At 40.9% G+C, this 22,345-nt stretch overlaps 1 protein-coding gene across 3 annotated transcripts; it reads left to right on the forward strand.

The window, feature by feature from the left end:
• The first annotated feature begins 1,257 nt into the window (after positions 1–1,257).
• On the forward strand, positions 1,258–17,841 carry nagpa (N-acetylglucosamine-1-phosphodiester alpha-N-acetylglucosaminidase). Of its 3 annotated transcripts, XM_051399344.1 has the most exons (12): positions 1,258–1,447; positions 4,545–4,744; positions 5,562–5,829; positions 7,439–7,578; positions 10,000–10,108; positions 11,922–12,050; positions 12,376–12,581; positions 13,108–13,155; positions 13,293–13,421; positions 13,503–13,634; positions 15,259–15,340; positions 16,369–17,841. In XM_051399344.1, the coding sequence occupies exons 1-12, from the start codon at positions 1,365–1,367 to the stop codon at positions 16,616–16,618; spliced, it is 1,776 nt and encodes a 591-aa protein (XP_051255304.1). In that variant the 5' UTR covers positions 1,258–1,364; the 3' UTR covers positions 16,619–17,841. The 3 variants fall into 3 exon arrangements, with proteins under 3 accessions (XP_051255304.1, XP_051255305.1, XP_051255306.1); XM_051399345.1 differs by lacking the exons at positions 1,258–1,447; positions 4,545–4,744 and adding an exon at positions 4,751–5,090 and having other exon boundaries at positions 7,452–7,578; XM_051399346.1 differs by lacking the exons at positions 1,258–1,447; positions 4,545–4,744 and adding an exon at positions 4,754–5,090.
• The last annotated feature ends 4,504 nt before the right edge of the window (positions 17,842–22,345 follow it).

Consider the following 22,345-nt stretch of genomic DNA (forward strand, 5'->3'; position numbering starts at 1 on the left):
CACAAAGTTCAGAGTTCATGTTCAGAGCAGAAGAGCATTTGTCAGTCAGTCTCTGTCCTTTCAACTTTCCTCACTAAAACAGCTTCGTCACAGAGAAATGAGCAGAGTTTTCTATCACTCGTTGCTTTTTACAACCAACATTTTGTTTGTGCACTCAGTCAATAAAGAGGATTTATTACACAGGCTGAACAAAATGGACAAATAGAGTTTAGTGTTTTATATATTTACAGTCCAGAACTCTTTATATAAATATGTTGTTGTAGAGTTTGACGTTTTATTGAATTTAATTTCATACTGTGTAAAATAAAAGACTCATCTGTTTCTAACATCCTCTATGTCAGTACACGTGGCTGTCAGCCAGCTGGTGGCAGTCATGTGACCGCCCTACGTTAAGTTACTACATTACGTCAAAAACACCGGAAAATGTTAATATTTCTTTCAAAATAAAAGTAAAATATTGAAAGAATATTCTATGAGTGAAAAGAAATCAATGTAACAAGACAGCGTTTATATATTTATTATATGTTTTCATCTGATATGTATAACCAAAAAAAATAAAAATAAATACCAAAAGTCAAAAAACAAACAAAGGGATGCAGGGAAATAATATATCTCCAGTCTTAGATCTTACCAACCATCAAAAGGACATTAAATACTTTAAATTAGCTTTAAATTTAGTATTTTTTAAAAATAAATATAATATATATAAATAACATGTAATAATATAAATGGCCCTACTGTGGAAATTGCAAACACAGTACTGGAACCTGCTTTAACCTCCAAAATAAAGTGTTTTCATACACAAACAAACCGTTGACAACAACTACTTAATAGTTGCTTTTTTTTACTTTTTTGTTTATATACGCTGTCAAAAGTTTGCAGCAGCACTGTACGTCAACACAGCAAACAAACAAACAGGCCTAAACTTTTCTGTCAGTTGATAAACCCAAAATTATTAAAAAACACACATATAGAGTTATATAGAGTTACATATATATATATATATATATATATATATATATATATATATATATATATATATATATATATATATTAACATTTTGAGTCAGATAAGTCAAATTTGACAACTGAATAAAACATTTTATGTGGTATTTGAACATATTTGACTTTAAAGGGTTAAGGAATTAGCTTTTTAATGTTTTTTTTCTAAAAACTAAAATCTATAAATAAAATGGCTGATTGTTGGCTGACGCTGCCAATACGGCTTTTATTTTGTAGCCCAACAGGAAGTGGTTCCTTCTCCGTTTGTTTACTGTGCTGCGGTGTGCTAGCTGGAGGATGCGAGGAGCAGCGGGAGCAGCGGGAGCAGAGGGGACCTTGGCCGGATAGTTTCCCCTCCTCACATGGCCGCAGTGTCGGTGAAATGTCCCTTTGTGTGGCTGCTGCTGGGGCTCTGTGTCCGGCCGTCCGAGGCCACAAACACCCGGTAAGACCAACGCTTCCGGCTTTAGCTGGATGCTAATGCTAGCCGTGGCTAAAGATCGAGTTTAAACTTGTTTCGTTTCAAACAGTTAAATTAGTTAATTTTACTTTTATAACTTAATTATTATTGTTTTTGGTTCAATGTAGTTAACCTTTACTGAAGTTTCCAGCTGTTGAGAAACAATATTCAGTATTTAAGACACAAAGAGGACTTTCACTTCCCTCAAACATACAAATAATCAATAAATTATTAACTGCAACATTTACAATAACATACAAATAATCAATAAATTATTAACTGCAACATTTACAATAACATACAAATAATCAATAAATTATTAACTGCAACATTTACAATAACAAACAAATAATCAATAAATTATTAACTGCAACATTTACAATAACAAACAAATAATCAATAAATTATTAACTGCAACATTTACAATAACAAACAAATAATCAATAAATTATTAACTGCAACATTTAAAATAACAAACAAATAATCAATAAATTATTAACTGCAACATTTACAAATAACAAACAAATAATCAATAAATTATTAACTGCAACATTTAAAATAACAAACAATAACTCAAATAAACAAATAATCAATAAATTATTAACTGCAACATTTACAATAACTCAAACAAATAATCAATAAATTATTAACTGCAACATTTACAATAACATACAAATAATCAATAAATTATTAACTGCAACATTTACAATAACAAACAAATAATCAATAAATTATTAACTGCAACATTTACAATAACAAACAAATAATCAATAAATTATTAACTGCAACATTTACAATAACTCAAACAAATAATCAATAAATTATTAACTGCAACATTTACAATAACAAACAAATAATCAATAAATTAAAAAAAACAAATAATCAATAAATTATTAACTGCAACATTTACAATAACAAACAAATAATCAATAAATTATTAACTGCAACATTTACAATAACAAACAAATAATCAATAAATTATTAACTGCAACATTTAAAATAACAAACAAATAATCAATAAATTATTAACTGCAACATTTACAATAACATACAAATAATCAATAAATTATTAACTGCAACATTTACAATAACAAACAAATAATCAATAAATTATTAACTGCAACATTTACAATAACATACAAATAATCAATAAATTATTAACTGCAACATTTAAAATAACAAACAAATAATCAATAAATTATTAACTGCAACATTTACAATAACTCAAACGTAGATCAGCTCACATTGTTAGTTGTTGCTGTGTGTTTGATCCTTCACTGTCAGTTTCTGTACACACACACACACACACACACACACACACACACACACACACACAGACACACACACAGACACACAGACACCACAGACACACACACACACACACACACACAACACCACACACACACACAACACCACACACACACACACACACACACACACACAACACACACACACACACACACAACACACACACACACACACACAACACTCACACACACACACAACACACACACACACACACAACACTCACACACACACACAACACACACACACACACACAACACAACACTCACACACACACACAACACTCACACACACACACACACACAACACACACACACACACACACAACACACACACACACACACAACACCACACACACACACAACACACACACACACACACACACACACACACAACACCACACACACACACAACACCACACACACACACAACACTCACACACACACACACACACACACACACAACACAGACACACACACACACACACACACACGGCAGACACAAGATGGCGCTGTTGGATTATGTATTCAACAAAGCCTGAAACACAAACACGGTTGAAAGAAACTGTGAAACATTTAGAGTCTGACAGAGTTATTTTATTTTTAAAAGATAAATTGGGGGGCTTTTCGTGCCTTTATTTTGATAGGTGAAGATAGACAGGAAAGGGAGAGGACATGCAGCAAAGGGCCGCCGGTTGGAATCGAACCGGGGCCCCTGCGGTAAGACCAAAGGCCCCATATTAGACAGCAAATATTATATTTATAACTAGTGTGTTTATTGTTTAGGTCACCATCTACGGATTGAATTGATTGCAAGTCGAGTTTGTGTGAACATCTGATATCTGACGTTTCTATTGATTTGTTTGACTGCTGTTCATACGTGTGTGTGTGTGTGTGTGTGTGTGTGTGTGTGTGAGATCCAGAGAGGGAGAGGATGGAAGGAGGTGTAAGACAGGTGGGTTGTAGAGAGAGGGGCAGACATGCTGCTCGGGGCATGCAGTCACACTCCAGGTACTTCCCAAGCGTTAGAGATTAGTTTTCCAGTCACTGAAACACCTGGAAACAGATTAAAATGACCAAATATACCTGGAACCATGAACTATATGCTGTTGTATTTCAGCCCCTCACTCACATTACGTAAACCTGGGTGCGTATTTAGTTTGAAACCCGACTGTTGGCAGTCACATCTGGATATAAAACGCTGTATATAGTGTAAATATAACTCTGTTTCTTTATTTAATGTGTCGTCGTGTTATTGTGCTATTGTCAAGAAAAAGTCCTGGAAGATTTTAGAACGGAGGAATCACAATGGGCTGAATGCACGTTTAAAAAGAGACACTGGAGTCGGCAGATATAAAAATTTGGGTTTTTGGATCCGGATCGGTGAATCTCTGGTTCTTGTGGAGAGAGCGAGTGAGAAAGGAACGTTTGTGTCGTCTGTGGGAGGCTTTAAAATCCTCAACAAGGAACAAAATCCCGCTGTACGATTGCTCGAGCGGCGAATGCAGGAAGGAAGGGACCTTGAAACTGTTCAGTCAGTCCAAATTTCTTTATTTCCCTTTCTTCCAAGCAGTGGATCAGTGCAACTTATTTACAGCCCAAACCGAAGAAAACAACAAAATAAATAAACATGGAAACAACTTAGAAAAGGCCCCTTTAGGCTGGGGGCCCCTTTAGGCTGGGGGCTTTTGTTAGGCCAATAAACACACAACAATAGAAACAACACAGCCGTTACTTTCTTCCTCTATTAATCTTGTTTTGGTTCCCTCTCCTCGTAGGGTCTCTATGAACGACGACGTCCTGCTGCCGTACGCCCACGGCCACGGCCCCTCCCACTCTCACCGCCACGTCAGAGACTGTCAGCCCGTCCGTCATGGCAACACCACCCACGAGAGCTGGCCCTCCAGTGACCACAGCCGGCTGCCGGACTCCACGGTGTTCGTATCGGACGTCCCCGGGCGCTCCACGTGGGTTTACGGTCGGTGACGGACAGTTTAAATGATTTGAGTCTAATCCTTGTTTGATGAACTTCTGATTGATCGATCCCTCTCTGTTTATTGATTTACTCCCTCACCTCTGATCCATTTAATCCATTAAAGTGCCGTAAAACTTCTAATAATAGCCCGGAAGTTTATTTGCTTAAATCACTGAACTCCCCCTGCCTTTATTGGGGACAAGCCTCTATTTGGGACAGGCGTTTAATTCCTTTAGCACGAAACTAAACTCTAACTGCTGCTTCTCTTGAGGTTTTGTTCAGCAAATTTGACAACTAACATGATGATTATGATGCTTCAGAGGTTGTTTTCCTTCTCTTTTGTTCACCGGTAAGTCAGAATGAATTAAAGTTATACTTTGTTGTTGATAGTTTTAGTAAAATATATTGAAAGATTGAATTGTGGAGAATCTATAACTGATCTCATGATGTTCATTATGTTCATACTGACAGAAGGTTAAACATTTATATTTGTGTAGGAGATTGAAACGACTTAAAACTCGCTCAAGCAGGCGACCCGGTGGGTTTTAAGAGGTTTTATACATCAAGATAATTTCTCTAAAATCCAGACCAGGCCTCTATTGGAGACCTGCGTTTATTTGTCAAAACGTGTAGCCACCAGGCTTTTAAAAGAGACCTGTGTCTATTAGGGACCCTGCTTTACAGTACTACTACAGTAGAGTCTGGGTTGAAGGTGGCAATATTATTAAACTAAAGAAACATGACCACACTGCGTATTTAAGTAGACACTGATTAAAATCTTCATTTATTTCATCTCATCTCGTCGCGTCTTTGTTCCCAGGTCACATGACGGTGGTCCACGACCCGCTGAGGACGTTGTCGGTGCTGGAGCCGGGCGGGCCGGGCGGCTGCGGGATGAATCACACGGCGTCGGTGGAGGAAACGGCGAAGGCTGCCGGGTGTCTTTACGCCCAGAACGCTGGCTTCTTCAACACCACCAAAGGCTACTGTCTGGGCAACGTGGTGAGCGACGGCAGGATGGTGAGGGACGGCGGCGGCGTGCAGAACGCCCAGTTTGGAATCAGGAGGGACGGCACCCTGGTGTTCGGGTAAGGCCCAGCTCCACCTCCAACCACAGTCCCAACGTTAAAGGGTCATTTCACGCAAACTATGAAAAACCTGTTGTCTTACTTACTCGCTAGAGTTAAGAAGCATCTCCGTTACATGTTGTTGGAGATGTCGGACACATATTAAGCCACCAAACAGAAACACGAAGCCGGAAAGTAAGTCAACTTTTTGCGAGGAGGCCCAAAATCCTGGCTAAAATATGAAGCTCAGAACCATTGCAGTAAAGTTAGCGGTACCAGAGATTTAGCACCCTAGAGCAATCTAACTGTACCCTATGCAGCTGTACTCCTTACAAAGGATTTTATAAAAACGAAAACGAACAAAAATGGCAGTAAAAATGGGTACTGCGCTGTTCAGCCACCCTAAATCACGGCAGGGGGAATTCCTTCACCACAACAACCGGACATCCACAAAGTCAAGCTCATCTAGCTGCTCCCACTAGAGTCAGTAACCGGTCAAATATATATATATATATATATATATATATATTTATATTTAGACTATTAGAATAAACAACAAAATGTCAAAGCTGACTTGTGCTTATTTCACAACAACTTTTACACATGTTATTTTCCTGGAAATACAGCGAGATGTTTTACCAACTACAAAATCTGCCAGATTACAACAGTCAGCATACCAGCAGCTTTTATTTTGATAAGGCACGGGCCACCATTCTTCATGTTATCATCAGAGTGGGAACGTTTCATTTAACAGTCAGAAACTACATTTTACATAAACACAAACTGCTTTCAGTCTCCTCTCTCTCTGCCCGTCTGCACCTGACCTCCGCTCTCACTCCACGGTGCTTCCTGTGCCCGCCTGCGTTATCTCAAGTAAACCCGCATTTGCAGTTTAGTGACTTCCTGTTTGCCAGTGGACCGGTAACTTCTAACCTCTGGTTCAGTTTAATGAACTACACACGAAAACACAATGTGTGGATGTTAATGTGAACATGGCTCTCTGCTGCTTTCAGACTCTTCTTCCTTTAAATACTGCTCACTGAAAATCAACCTAACATTTAAAATAGTTCTGCTGATTAAGTCCTTCCTAGAATGCTCCCCAAGGATAGCTCTGGATATTTACAATGCCACTGTAAGGTCAACACTTACACAAACACACATTTTATCTATAAACCACGAAAAAGTCAATTTTACTTGTTTGTTTGATACCTGAGGTCAGTAAACTCTGGAACAACAGTCTGCGTGGGGTTTTTGTGTCAATCATCCTGAGAAAGTGAAGCTAAAATAACATTTATGTTCCTCACACGCAGTAAACCTCAGACTTGATACAACCAGTTATTGTCCTGCTCGGTTCTTCTGTGTGAAAACACACCTGCCTCTGACCTAAAATAGGAAGTATTGCTTCATTGTTTCCCACAGTGAGGCAACAGTTGGGCTGTTTACACCTCCTGGTAAAAGTGACCCACTCACATAGAGATCAGAAGTAAGAATAAAAGACCTTCATCAGTGAATAAAATTAAAGTATTGGACCTGATGATGGCACTAGATTACAAATCATAATCAAGGATCATCAAAAGTTATTATAATTCATCCTGATAACACCTGTGTACTACTTCATGTCTAAACCCAGGTATCTGTCGCAGGAAGATGTTTTGGACCAGTCCAACCCCTTCGTCCAGCTGGTCAGCGGTGTGGTGTGGTTGTTGAGGAACGGCGAGGTTTACATCAGCGAGAGTCTGAAGGCCGAGTGCGACAAGACCCAGGAGACGGGTACATATATATATACATCTACATTCACATCCACAGGCAGACGGCTTCCTGTCTGCCTGCAGGGTTCAGTTTTCTGTCCAATCAAACACTACAGAAGTCGATTGGATCGTCTATAACGTCTACATGGTTCATTAAACCGACGACCTCTTGACTAAGTGACATATTTTATGGATTTAATATTATATTCAATTCAGTAACTCTCAAAATATTGCATCAGAAATTAGTTTTCCTCATATTTTTTTATACTTTTTATGTCTGTGTTATGTATTTTTTAATTGGTTTTACCAATTGTAAACACTTAAAAGGCTTTTTTGGACAAATTCAGTGTTTTCCTCTCTCTGACACTCGACCATTGTTTGCTGTTTATCAGAGAGTAAAGGCTCGGTCAGTATAACTTGTGTACAGGGCTTAAAAGATTAGAATTTACATAATAATCTAAACTTTAAAAATGAATATTCCATTTAGTTTTCTTCACAGAAATCAACGAAATTTGGCGACCTCCACTTTGGGAACCACTGATCTATAAGATCAGAACAGTTAACTCTGTTGTCGAGGTTAAGATTGAGTTAATCTGCTGTATAAGGTTAGTTTCAGGGCATATGTTGCCATAGTGACAGGTACAGATTGTAAATAAACCCTGGTTGTCCAGGATCAGTTCTCCTGAGCTCGGCCCGGGCTGGGAGGTAGAAACTGGATCAGCTTCAGTTCAGCAGTAATTAAATGTAACTGTATCTCAGCCGCTTTTACATAACACAGAAACTCATCTGTGACCCGACGGGACTCACATCACACCACCAAAACACAACACTGCCATGTTTGATTAACGGCGACAAGAGCACCAACCAAAGTACACACACACACACACACACACACACACACCTCTTTAATAAATAAGGCTGAGGCTTCTCTGAACTGATCTGTCATTGTTTACATAATGCTGACACTTGACCTCAGCTTCGTGGCAGCGATTTTAAAAGCTCTGTAGAGACGTCCTCCCACTGACCGCCGTGGCATCGTGTGGCTTTTTGGGACAACCAACATTTCTTTCAACACGAACTTGAGTCAATAACAAATTGGGAAACTGCCTTTAAAAGTTAACAGTAGGGATGTGCTACCCTCGCGAGTCGGTTAAACTCATTGTAATATTTTATTAATGTTTAAATTTTGCTCAATTTTGATTGTTTTCTTACTTTTAAACTACTTAAATAGTCTGAATTTGAATTTTACATCAGCAAAATGAGTCACCAGGAACATCCCTAGTTACCAGTACTACTACTAAGTTAGATAAATAAAATGGTCATCTTCGACACCTTATTTCCACTGGGCACGCCTCTATGATGCCACGTCTGCGAGTTTCGGTCCGCAGCTTCAACCTGGAGCGTTTCAGAAGCTATAAAATATTACGGCTATACAATGAAGAATTGGCAAATATCACTTTCCTTGGGGCGGCTCTCATCAGACAGATCACAGGCAACCAATGTGGCATTTCATACTAATCGCAGCTATAAGATGTTCTTTTGCCTTAATAGTTATTAATACCACCAAATGGTACACTGCAGTGGTCAGGTCTCCTCCTAACAGACCCGCTGATTAAAACCACTAAACACACTGAATAAAGCAGTTCCACCTTAACAATCACTGCTTCTCCCACGCTGTTGGACAGACAAAGGACGTCCCGGAGGGGCTGCGAGCCGAGCTGCTGCTAACGTTAGCTCAGCTTGTTTCTCTGATAACTTAAGATCCAGACGTCCGATGACTAAAATCCTTCATCCGGTTCAAATCTAGAGTTAAAAAGCACCAAGATCTAAACAGTGGATGGTAACAATGTGACTTCAGACTGAATCAACAGTCAATGTATGACAGCTTCTGGCAGACAACCACAACGCTGACGCAGGCACAAAGGGGATCTGACGCCATCGACAGGCGACCGGTGAAACGCAGCGTTACCTGAATAAAATGTTTGAACATTGTTGGAAACATTTGGGATAATGTAAGAACTCAACTACATATAGAACATAACTTAACTTAAGGATAAGAAGGGATCTCTGTGCAGCCAGGATGGGGAGGAGGACCGATAACCTAGGCCGATAACTCTGTGAAAATAAATATGGGCGTGCAAGTATTGTTTCAAGACCATGTGAACCTGTCTTAACACGATGTGCCTGACTTTGTATTCTGTGTTTGTATCTGCTCCTTCTGTCCTCTACAGAAAAGGATGAGGTTTGTTTTTGTCAGACTTGATATTTCCAGTGCAGACGAGCTCACGTCGTTGCACCTCAGTAGTTGAATCCGACGTGTTAGACTTGAAGAAGCTCCTGGGTGAAGAAAAGAAAACATCGAGTACTCTGTGAGAGCTTTTTGCCTCAAGGAACACAGAGTCCACAATCAATTGTGTTTACCTTCTTCTTGCTCCTCTCGCAGGGCTCCTCAAAACATTTGTGGATGTCGTGTCGGCCCGGACGGCGGTGGGCCACGACGCCGAGGGCAGACTGATCCTGTTTCAGATCGATGGACAGACTGGGATAAGAGGGTAAGAGCAGCTCCCTTCCTCTGCTCTACTTAACACCCAGTAAGTAGGATGAAAGAGTGAGTCCCTCTCTGGGGGAAGGAAGAGCGAGCAGACACAGATGTGGACGTGAGAAAAACACATGATAATTTATTCCATTAACACAAAGTGACTCACAGGGCCTTTGAGTCAATACAAAGTGCCCCAACTAGGAATTAAATATGCAGGGTTTGATTTTGCATGCCTGAGCCCCGCTGAGCCAAACACAAAAAACAAGCTCTATGCTCTTTGGAGTTTCTTTATCTGTTCACTGTGGATGGATCCTTCTGTTTGACATGGTTAGCTTAAATAAAGGCTGTAAGGGTGTATATAGTATATATCCTGAATGTACGACTAAGTAATCACAACTACAGACTCACTGTGGTCGGTACTGTTAAGGTATTACGGTTGGTTGTGGTTTGAAGCCCAGCCTTAAAGCCTTGCAAGCCTCATACTGGGAACACGTTTCATAACAGGTTTCGTTTTGGCACATGAACGTCAAAGAAGACAAAATCAAATGCAGAAAAAAAACAAGGAAACAGGAACTTAAATGTAATCATCTGAACTCACAAAGAGTCTTATTCAGCCTGTCTGTTTGCTTCCTGATTGGTTTGATGTTACAAGGCAAACAATAAAAAAATAAACCAGCAGTAATAATCTTAAAACCGGCTGTGAGATCAGTGAAATGTGTCCACAAAGCCATTCAGTTCTTCTACAAACAAAACATGACGAGTTACTGAAGGTTAAGATGGATCTGACAGTTATTGTCTACTAGGAGTCAGAGAGCTGTTTGCTTCCTCATATTTATGTATTTCCTTTACAAACAGGCAGTTAGTGAGTCAGTAGCGCTGTTTGTTACGTAGCTGTAGTGGATCCATTAGTGGACTGAATGTGACAGTTTGACTACAGAGAATAAAGTAAAGGTGTTTTCTTACCAAGCTAACTAGTTAACAGCATTTAATGTCACAGTTAGCGACAGTTTGCTTCTTTTATCTGAAAAACTCCCATAAATCACCAAAAATATTAGATTTTCATATAAAAATACAAAGAAATTGAGTTTATTGTCGTAAATCTACATTATCAGTTAGTCGGAGGACGTCAGAGGGAAATCCAGACAATTTTCTCTCCATAAAATCTGATCCAGTTTCACTCAAATCACTGATAAAGTCGTGTGTTTGAGTGTTTCTCTGCAGAAACTGTGCGACAGTCATTAGCTGTACAGGAAGGTGACCCATCAGGTTGGGAAGAATTGATTCCCTGGTACTTACAGTACTGTACAAAAGTGTGTACCGTCACGTTTTCAGAAGTTTGCCATCAGAAATATCTGTTATTGTGACGTCGCTGGTCTCAATATAATCTTATCGCTTCCCATTCCTAGATACGTATTGTATCACCAGATTCTTGCCAATAACAAGCACTAAACTCTCTGAACCTGGGCTCATGTCACCTCAACCCACTAAGATCTATCAACCAATCGATTGTATTGATCTGCCTCTCCCCCACCTCCCACCCACCCACCCTCGGTGCAGCGACTGTGGAGATTAATGGGTTGGTGTTAATGATCTGGCTTTGAGAAGCACAACAAGATGACATGTCAGAGCAGCCCTCTGTACGTCTCCGCTCAATATCAGGACACCGGCCGCTCAATAACAACGTGTAAAAGTCAGATGGGACCAAACAACGACCTCCCGCTCACGAATAACAACAGTCTGTACTCTGGCACACGTCAGATTTATTCCACTTTGAACTGTCGGTCTGAACCTCATCCCGTTACTCTTCTGTTTCTCTGTCGGTACAGTATGAATCTTTGGGAGGTGGCCGACTTTCTGAAGAAGTACGGAGTCATCAATGCCATTAATCTGGATGGAGGCGGGTCTTCCACCTACGTGACTGATGGATCATTGGCCAGCTACCCCTCTGATCACTGGTGAGCCAATTAATCCTCCGTACGCGAGGAACAAAGTCTTCTCTTCACTCTGCCTTCAATACGAAGCCCTCTTAGTGTTTCCTGAAGTATCGCCTTGGAAAAGTTTGATTAAAGCAGCAACATTAGAAAAAGAAGTCCTCAGTTTTTCAACATTTGAGTTGCTTTTTGGCTTTTTGTAAAAGAGTTAATGAACATTTAACTCATTAGTCTCCTTGTGGCTCTATGACACATCACCTGATCACCGCACACAGATCTGATGTCGCCTTCCTCGCCTTAAAACACCAAACAAACAAATAAACGCCACCCCCCTCCCTCCCCCTCACAGTGAATCGGACAGCAGGTGGCGCTGTGGCCGGAACGTCTCCACCATCCTGTGCGTTCACCCGCGGCGCTGCCAGCCGGCGAACTGCAGCGGACACGGAGACTGCGTGGACGGACGCTGTCGGTGTCAGGAGGGCTGGCGGGGCGCCGCCTGTGACTCTCTGGTGTGTCAGCCGCCGACCTGCGGCCCCCACGGCGTCTGCACTGCCAGTGAGTGTGGAGGCGGAGCTCAGCTGAATCTCATTTATTTGACTTTCTGTGTTTTTATTTGTTCACTTTATACAACCGGGAAGGTCTCGGAGGAGGTTCGGGACTACTCAGAGGGGTTTGTAATATTTAGTTTAGTTTAGGAGGAAACGCAGACACAGTTAAACTGCAGGAAGATGAATAACAAAAGGAAGAAGACTAAAATACCTGTTACATGTGCTGCTTCCTGTAATGCAATATATCATTCATCACTTAAAATAACTCAGGGTTCACTTTCTCACTTATGTACCAGAGCTTTAAACAGTTTACGACGGACTTCCCGACATCAAGAATGAAACTTTAAGCTTTGTTTTTAAAATCAGATGGTTTACCTGCTTGAAACAAAGCACAATAAAGCTCTTCTTAAACCACCCAGCAATATATTAAAGGTTCAGTAACATTTAGGATTTAGTGTATAATCACCTGAATATAGGAATTGTTGTGTTTTTATTACCTTAGAATGACTCACTGTTTGTCTGCACTGTCGCAGAGGGCTGTGTCTGTGATGCTGGATGGAGAGGAAACAACTGCAGCCGAGGTAATCAGGAGACACACACACACACACACACACACACACACACACACACACACACACACACACACACGTTAGCCTTTAGTGTTAGCCTTTTTAGTGGATGGAGTTCCTTTAACGTCGATTTCTTCTCTTGTTTGAAGAGTGCCTTCCAGGTTTCTATGGCGACGCCTGCAACCAAACCTGCGCCTGTGTCAACGGCGGTTCCTGCGACCCCGTCCACGGACGCTGCACCTGCCCCTCTGGTTTCCACGGCAACACGTGTGACCAAGGTAGCTCTGCTTCGCGCTGCAGCATCTGAGCCGGTTCGTTTTTAGAAGATTTGACTTACTCCCTGTGTGTCTGTGTGTCAGCGTGTCCTCTGGGTTTCTTCGGTCCGTCCTGCGCTCAGGAGTGTCGCTGTGACGACCTGTGTCCATGTGACCCCCAGACAGGAAGCTGTAACGCCACGCTGAGAAAAGAGACCAACTACACCTTACACAGAGGTACACACACACATACACAGTTTACATACAGCTGATTATCTCCCTGCAGCCTCCCAACTTCCTCTTCCTCTTCCTCGTTTACATCATACACTTATTAGAGATTATTGGTGTGTTATTGATCTGATATTGAACATGATCCTCACCAGTTGTAACCTCCAATCAATCATCTGTACGCACCGATTCTGACACAAATATATCTCCACCACTTCGAGACTGAGAGGGAGACACTGACAAAGAGTGTTTATCACAGTGTGTGTGTGTGTGTGTGTGTGTGTCTGTGTGTGTGTGTGTGTGTGTGTGTGTGTGTGTGTGTGTCTGTGTGTGCTCACGTTTAGTAAATGTTTGACTGTTTGCATTGAGCAGAAGTTAAAACAGTCCAGTCTTTGTTGGCGTCTGTCCAAACAGAGCTGTATCGACTCAACTGGGAGGACTGGAAATGTTTCAGCTCCCACAAACTCTATAAAGACTCAGAGAGACTGGATGTAGATGTAAACCTACCAGAGCTTTTAAAGTTCACTCATTAACATGTCATTTTGCTGATTGCCTCCGGGGTTCAGCTCTGTACTTAACACACACGCATCATTTGTTTCCTCGAAAGCAAATAAGCATATTTCCAAACATGTTCAACTGTTCCTTTAAATCAGTTCTTTCCCTCAAATTACCAATAATTGTCTTTAAATGACTATTGGATGGTAAATGTACCTGTTTTTGTTTCGTATTTCACCCATAATTCATATTAAATTAAGCTGAATTGGATTTATCTCCTCGTTCTGGTTTGAATTTTGACTGAGACACAAACAGGCGGGTGATAATTTAAAGGGCTTTAAAGTGTTTAACATTGAGGAGGATCTATTGTCAGAAATGTAATCTAATATTCATCATCAGTATGTTTTCATTACCTGAATATAACCCAGAGTGGATCTTTACAGGTACACCGTAGCTTCTCCTACATGCTGGGAAGGTTGAGGGCTGAGGGGATTATAGTTTACTAAAACTAAAATAAAAACTAGACTTGAACTGAAGCGATATTGTGAACTAAATTAACTAAATATACAGGAAATGTCTTTAGTTTTAGTCTTATTCAACAAGCATGAAGAATCATTGGTGCATTGAGTACTGAGACTGTGAGTCAGTGTTTGTATTGTAATATATAGATCTATAGATAGATCTATATATATCTTATGATGCTCTCCAGGACTGCTCAGCTCCATACGCACTGTAACAGTGCTTCTATCAAACTGAAGACCCCTCGCTTAAGTGACATATTTTATGGATGTTTCGTATTAATATTCAAAACTGTGCAATTAACCCAAATAGTGAGCTCAGTAACTGCAGGAATATTCAATTCTCTGTGTGTATTATGTATTTTTATCATTTTTAACAATCAAACAGACTTAATAGGCTTATTATGTGTCCCTGAAGCTTTGTTGGCCATTATCCTTTGAGATCATTTATTAAATTATTTCAAGAATACATCAATACTGGGTCAGGAACTCTACATTGACACACTTCTTTTTTCTTTACCAAAGAGTTCATATAAATATTGATCTCGCATTAATGAGCTGATGTTTCTTTTTTTAACTCTTAATAACAAACAGTCCTCTTCTCCTTTCTCTCTCCACAGCTGGACATTGTCTGGCCAAACAGATGTTTACATCTTGGAGAAGAGACGAAGAAGCTCACCGAGAGCAGCCTCATCTGACAGAGTAAGTGTCAAAGGTCGAGTCACGTGAACCCCGCTGTCCATCTCTCGTTTAATAAACCATCTCCTTTAAAAATGGTCACAGTTCTCTCATTTTGAGATGTTTTAGAAAAGACTAGAAAGGTTTATTTGTCTATTTTTTTGTTGTATAATCACTGGTTGGTCGACACAAAGGTTTCTCTCTCTCAGAAAATGTGTCGAGGTGTGAAATCCTCCCATCTGCCAGCCAAATGTTAAACCTCTGTTAAACACACATTGTGTGAGGAGGTTCTGTTCTTCTCTCAGTGTGGCTTTAAGTTAAAACCAATTCAAGATGAACGGAAGAGATGTCAAATGAAGGAAGGAAGGACGAGAAATCCGTGTGACGTGAGATATTTAACGAGGAATGATCAGTCGTGTCCTCCGCTCTGATTTTGGCTTCTCGTCTCTCCTTTACATGAAAACAAGGCGGGCGCTCTGAGGACGGGACGCATTCATTAGCCTCCTTACCTTTCACATGCAAGTGAGGAATTGTTAGTTGTTGCTATGGTTTCTGCAGAGCGCTTTGTGAACGGGTACTCTGGTCACAGATGGAGGAAAAGAAGGGTGGTTTGGTGGTTTTAACCCTTATTTGACCAAACATTTGAACTGAAACCAGTTGTTTGTGGTGAGACCACAGATGTTCTGTTGTATCTGTGTTCAAATGTACGGATGTTTTATTATATACGAGCCTGAACACAGTGTAAAAAATATGTGTAGTCGCAGATATTTAGAAATCAGGGTGAGCGATATGTAACGCCGATATCGAAACAAAGAGACGGCATGTATAAATCCACAGGAAGTCACTTAACGGTGCGCTGTTGCATATGCTAATGCTGTCTGTACCCGACCAGGACTCTGACTCTGTCCTTCCAATAACCTGATTACTTAATCACTGACTCACTTGGTTTCCGTATTGGTCTCTTTACAATGCCTTTCAGTACGGATGCACGTCCGTCTTTGTATGTTTTTGGTTTTGCTCACGGAGCTGTAACCTCGTCCGTCTCTCCTCAGGCGAACGTGGCTGATAATCACCTTCACTCTGGCCTCGCTGCTGTCGGTCAGCCTGCTGGTTCACCTCGTGCAGGTCTGTCGCGGCTCGGTGGCGGCTCGCCTCCCCGAACATCGAGACTACTCCTACGTGCCGCTGAACGACATCAACGGCGCCGCTTCACGCGCCAGAGCAGACGGCGGGAAAGGAGGTTTCGGATTGGACGACTCGGACTCTCAGGATGAAATCTGGTCTCCGTCGGGGAGGTCGTAGCTGTCGGGAGGACCGAGGACGACGAGTGAGGACGCTCTGTTATTGCACAAAGACAAACAGCTGATTATTGAACCGACTGTCCTGCTGAAGGAAAAAGATAAAAGGACGAAAGCACAAGAGTTTTGCTCCATTCGTTTTTTCTGTCTGCAGCTAATCAGATTTTCACCTTTTTCGTTTACAGTTCAGACCTTTTTAAAACCGATCATGAAAGGAAAAGAGGTCCAAGCTTTATTTGTCTCTCAGCGATCCGGATGTTTGAATCCCAGCTCCAGTAACTCGTTGTCATGATGAACTTTGAACTCACACCAGGTGCCTGTATCACGAAGCGAGATTAATGTGTTATCCAGCGATCTTTGGCGATCACGAAGCCGGTTCGCTTCGTCTGATTTCTGACGAATGAGAACTAACATTAACCACAGTATGACAGTATCTTTCACAAGCTTTACAGTAACGTTAGCTTTGACTCAGGACTCTGTGTTGTGGCGGGTTCTCGGCCGTTTGTGGACGTTAGTGGACTTCGTTTATAAGCTAACATTAGCACATTGTTGATACTGCAGGAAAGTGAAGCGTGAGGGAGCTCAGGAGCATAAATTACTTTACAATAAAATGTGATTAATACATGAAAATAACACCCGAAGAAACTACGTAACAAACAGAAAGATGATTCACCACCCAACCTAATTAATGCTGCAGTTTCTTTAATACTACAACCATATGTAGTTGGTTTGTCAACAAAAAGCACCAAAAACTTCTTAACATCTTAAATAAAGACAACCATGTATAATAATATATATATCATATTTTTTTACATCCCATCATATTGAGTGTTTGCTCATGATACCGGCTCCTGGTGGAGTTTCTACTTGTTGCCACATAATCAGATGAACTTTGAACACTTTTTAAAAGCAGGAAGCTCCTGGTGTTCAAAACTTTTTTTATCAGAGAATTTCTTAACATTTTTTTTTTTTTTAGATGTTTTTTGTCATACCGCACTGAGCTTCATGTCTGAATGTAAAAATAACCACGAGATTAATGTTGCAACAGGTATTCAGTTTCAGCTTCTCTGTAAAAAATGTGCCAAACTTTGAATCTCATCAGGATTTCTTACTGTTGTTCTTTTATAATGTCATTTGTGAATGTCATCAAACTGCTGAGATGTCACTGGCTCTTTGTGCCTGTTTTAAACACAAATAAATTTAAATATCAGGTTTTGACCACTGAAAGATGAATCTGTCTCTGATTGTAGTTGATCAGTGAGAGAATCAATGTTCATAAAGCTCGTCTGTTGCCATGTTATTAGCTATGAAAACTTCCTTTTTTAAAAAGTATTTCCCAATTGCAATTAAACAAAGCAAACAATTTTTAACACAGCTTTTTCAAACATCCTAGTTTCATTTTGGATGCTTACATTATTTTACTTTGCACACAGAAACAAAATTATTTCACAAAAAACAAAAACTACCAGGGTCAAAATTATTAGCCCCTTTAAGAACTGACCTTTTTATTGAGCCATAGCACAAACCACCGTTGTGCAATAATGTGCTTTAACTTTGTAATGCTGAAAGCTTGTAAAATCAATTTAAAACTAAAACGACGCAGATTACAATCTCCATTCAGTTAAAGCAAAACAAGTTCTGGCTCATTTTGACTCACTTGGCTCACAAACACACATATAACTGCTGGTTTGGTGTCTCTGTTGTGGATTTAAAGGTTTCTGACGTCATTTCTGTATTTTTTTTAGAAACATTTGTCAGTGTGAGAAGAAAATAAGCATCTTTTCTGCCTCGCTGACTCACTTATTCTGTCTCTTTGTTTTTTTTCCGCCCAGCAGCAGGTCACCGAGTTGTTGCAGCATCAGACATTTTCTCAGTTTATGTTTATGTGCAGAGTCATCCAGTCTGCAGGTCAGCTGAGGTTGAGGTTTCACCCGCAGGTCACTGCACCTTTAGGAGCATTTCTGTCCACTATCAGTTCACTGGGGCATTCACTTGACCTCTGACCTCCACCTCGAGCTGCACGCTCCTCGCTCCGACCAGTTAATGTGAAAAACACCTGTTGTTCTAGTTTCACTTTTGTGGGTATTTTTTACTCTGAGTTTCCTGTCACTTGGATGTTTGGTGAGTTAAACTCTGCTGATGGGAGGTGACAAACTTAAGTTTATACATTTAGAAAACATGTTTTTTTACACTGTACGACAATATCTGGTGTCTCTGGAAGTACCCTACAGTTTTAAAGGAATAATTCGACATTTTAGGGAACATACTCGCTTTCTTCCCAAGAGTGAGATGAGAACATCGATACCACTCTCATGTCATGTACTGGAAAAGTAGCTAAATCTGCCTGCCAGCACTTGTAAAGCTCATTAATAAACATGGTATCAATGAGCATAATGTTGTGGTTTTGTATTTAAGGAAGTGACTGTGCCAAGAAAATGTTATTTACTAATTATTATTTTAGTCACACACATTAATTAACATCAATAATGACGCAAATGTGCCAGATTTAGACAGAAATAGTAATGCTAATTAAAGAAAACATGATACAATGAGTTAATTATTGAGCTTAAGACGTGCTGGTAGGTGGATTTTGTTTCCTTTCCCGTGCTTTGTGCTGAGTGAAGCTAACTGCTGGCTGTAGCTTCATATTGAGACATAAATAATGTGTAACAAACAGGGTCAAACGTTGCTTTCCCCTATAAAACTTGTTTCATTAGCTGCCACGCAAACAAGATATTTTTTCAGAAACTTGATGTGCCTGAAAAACAACCTCATTTTATCCAACGCATAGTTGGAGTTTCGCCCAGATCCTCTTAACGCCACCCAGCTAAACTCCTGTTTCCTTGCCCTTCAGCTCACTGACTTGTGCATTTCTAAACCGAGAACAGTGAACTTACTACTACTACTACTACATGTGCTATCCCGAAGTGGCATTTTACTTGCACCCGGCAATTGGGAAGTCCTTATTGTTGAGCCCTGCCAAATAAGGACATAATCGTATTGTAATTGTCGTAATGTGTTAATCAAAATGTTGAATTATTCCTCTAAATAACTTGTTTTCCAGTCATGGAAACGCCTGGAAATTGATTAAAATGACCAAATATCCTGGAAATGATCCATGCAGTCCTGGAATTGTGTTATTGTATTTTAGCCCCTCGCTCTGATCTTTGGCCTCAGATCATATTTAGTTCGAAACTCAACTGTTGAACCTACGAGGTCTTTAAAACGGGTTTACCAGACGTGGAACAAACTTGCATCAATCTTTTTTGTCGTCAAGTCTGTTTTTGCTGAAGCTGCGAGCAGAACTCATGAAAGTTGGTGGTTAATAAACACACAAACAGCGTATTTCTACTTCTTTTAATAGCCTAGAGCTCAAACAAAGAAACTCCTGGAAAATTATTTCTTAAAAAGAGTTGGAGCCCTGTTAGTAGCACATTCCTCCATAAATTACAGGAGCTAACAAAAGATGTCAGCGAGCTTTAAAACCAAACCTCCAGGCTTCAAAACATCCTTTTATGTTTCTCAGACGCAACATACGTTCTTCCCTCCCGACTGACTGACAGGCTGGATGTAAACAAACACACAGGGAAGTATTCAGCTGTCTGTGTTTGCCTGCGGGTCAGATATGTGAGCCAGAGCAGGAATGTGAGCGTCGTTCCAAGCAGCCGAAGAATCAGGTTAGCCGTCTTCTTTGAAACACCGACACTAAATATCTGTACGATGAAACCTGTTGGGATGGATTCTCTGCCGCGTGCTGCTCAGAGACGTAAGCCTTGTGGTCCAGGACGAGCCCCCATTTCATCACAGCCGAGGCTCAGTGAGCTAGCAAAGAGGGAGACCACACAGTCCACCTGAAACTGAAATCAGAGAGCTGTTTGCTTCTGCCCTTCCTGTAAAAACTCTACTTCGCTTTGTGTTGCTAAAAGTTGAAGATTGATTGACGGGTGAATGTGAATGAAGTTAGTCATTAGTTAATAATAAAGGAGTCTATGGTCTGTAAGTGGAGCAGTGTTGAATGTATGTGAAGAAACAAAGTTTATTTATTGAACCCAGAGATGCTGCACGTTCAATAAGGTTGTGACTCTCTCTGCTGCCTCCTCTTCCTCTTCCTCAGTAACACCCTGTTTGTATCGGCTGTGAGTGAACTTAAAAATTTGTCACCAGAAGGAGCGACCTGTTTGTGATCTGTCGTTCCGGCTGGTTTGAGGTTTGTTTTGGCAGCGGTGTGGAATTCAAACTGAGGTGATTATAATGTAACATGATCCTCCGGTCTGTCTTCTTCTCCGCCTCAGAATCGGGTTTATTGCCAATCTTATTTAATTTGGGAAACACACACACTTCCTTAAATGATGACCAGCGTTTTGAGAAGAAAAAAAACTCCTGGAAAATGTCCTGGAAAACAATTTGTTATTTAATCACAGGACATTTAAAAGTGGTGGATCTCTTCACGTGCTCTCAGACTCTTATTTTCCTAACAGTGACTCACTTTCTTCCTGCAGTTATTTTGATGGAGAAAGGAAGCCGGGGCTGTGTTTTATGACTTCACCTCTATTATTAACTGGCTTTATGAGCTGAGGGGCTGGAGGGCAGCCAAGCAGGGTTCACTGAGGCAACTGACGGGACGTTGAGAGCCAATGACCTGCTGGCTCTCTGGCGGTTTCGTCCCGCCTCCCGCTATGCCGGCCTCAGCTGATGCAACTCAGGAGGAGGATGTCACTTTCACATTTCTTCCTGCAGACTTCAGCGTTGCTTTCTGGATCCTCTGCAGCGTAATGAGCTCGTGTCTGATATCAGCTCATCGAACTCTTCTCGCCTCTCACGTCTCCCGGGTGTGTTCACTTGTTTGTGGTCTTGTTTGTCAATCGTGGGTTAAAGTGACACTCCACCCAAACTCTATCTGAGCATCTAACAGTCCTCCACCCTCCTGTAGCCGTGTAGTTTCCTCGCCAGTGAAGAACAAGCAGCTTGAATTCAGTCAGTCGAGAGAAAGACAACATTTCCTCTGTCTGTTTTAGTAGCTCCAAGGCCAAAGGTTTGTGATTAGGACTCTATGATCAATACAACAGATTCAGATCCTTTATTTAAACGCATTACAAAGTGTTTTTAACTGGTCTAATACTGATTCCTCTATATGACCTACAGAAACAAGACCATCAGTGAGAAGATTGGCTGTTTCTATACTTATTCTTAACGTCTGCCACCAGGTCGGATTCCCCTTGAAATCAATGAAACGAGCAGTTTAGAAACACTAGCTAGTTAACGGTCCCATAAGCTGTCTGTATGCGGACTGGGAGCTGGAAGGACGGCGGCTCCGACCAGGACTCTGACTCTGGGGATGAAGACTCGGCGGGTTCAGGCAGCGACAGGAGAGGAAGAGGAGGAAGAGGAGCCAGTTTGTAGGCAGTTAATTAGTCAGTAACTGTTAATGTTATCAATCATCCATCGTATCGATTAGTCAGGATCAATTTCAGTGAAGTTGGAAGTTATTTATTCTGTGTGTGTGTGTGTGTGTGTGTGTGTGTGTGTGTGTGTGTGTGTGTGTGTGTGTGTGTCACTGATCCTCCCGGTTGTAGAGCTGTGAACTCTCACACCGCAGAGGTCAGTGTGTTACACTCGGCCCACATTCCTCTCTGCATGTTTACGTCCTGATCAACGGTCGCTGAACTCCTGACTGACGTCGCCGCGGCAACCGTCGACAGCCGGAGGAGATAACTGTAAAAAAAAAAAAAGC

This window comes from Dicentrarchus labrax, unplaced genomic scaffold (genome assembly GCF_905237075.1).
Source record: "Dicentrarchus labrax unplaced genomic scaffold, dlabrax2021, whole genome shotgun sequence".
Taxonomy (NCBI): Eukaryota; Metazoa; Chordata; class Actinopteri; family Moronidae; genus Dicentrarchus; species Dicentrarchus labrax.

Coding starts and splice junctions, on each gene's coding strand:
- nagpa (XM_051399344.1), top strand. CDS start 1,365: ATGGCCGCAGTGTCGGTGAAATGTCCCTTTGTGTGGCTGCTGCTGGGG. Junction 4,745..5,561: donor GCGCTCCACGTGGGTTTACG/GTCGGTGACGGA, acceptor CTTTGTTCCCAG/GTCACATGACGGTGGTCCAC. Junction 7,579..9,999: donor CGACAAGACCCAGGAGACGG/GTACATATATAT, acceptor CTCCTCTCGCAG/GGCTCCTCAAAACATTTGTG.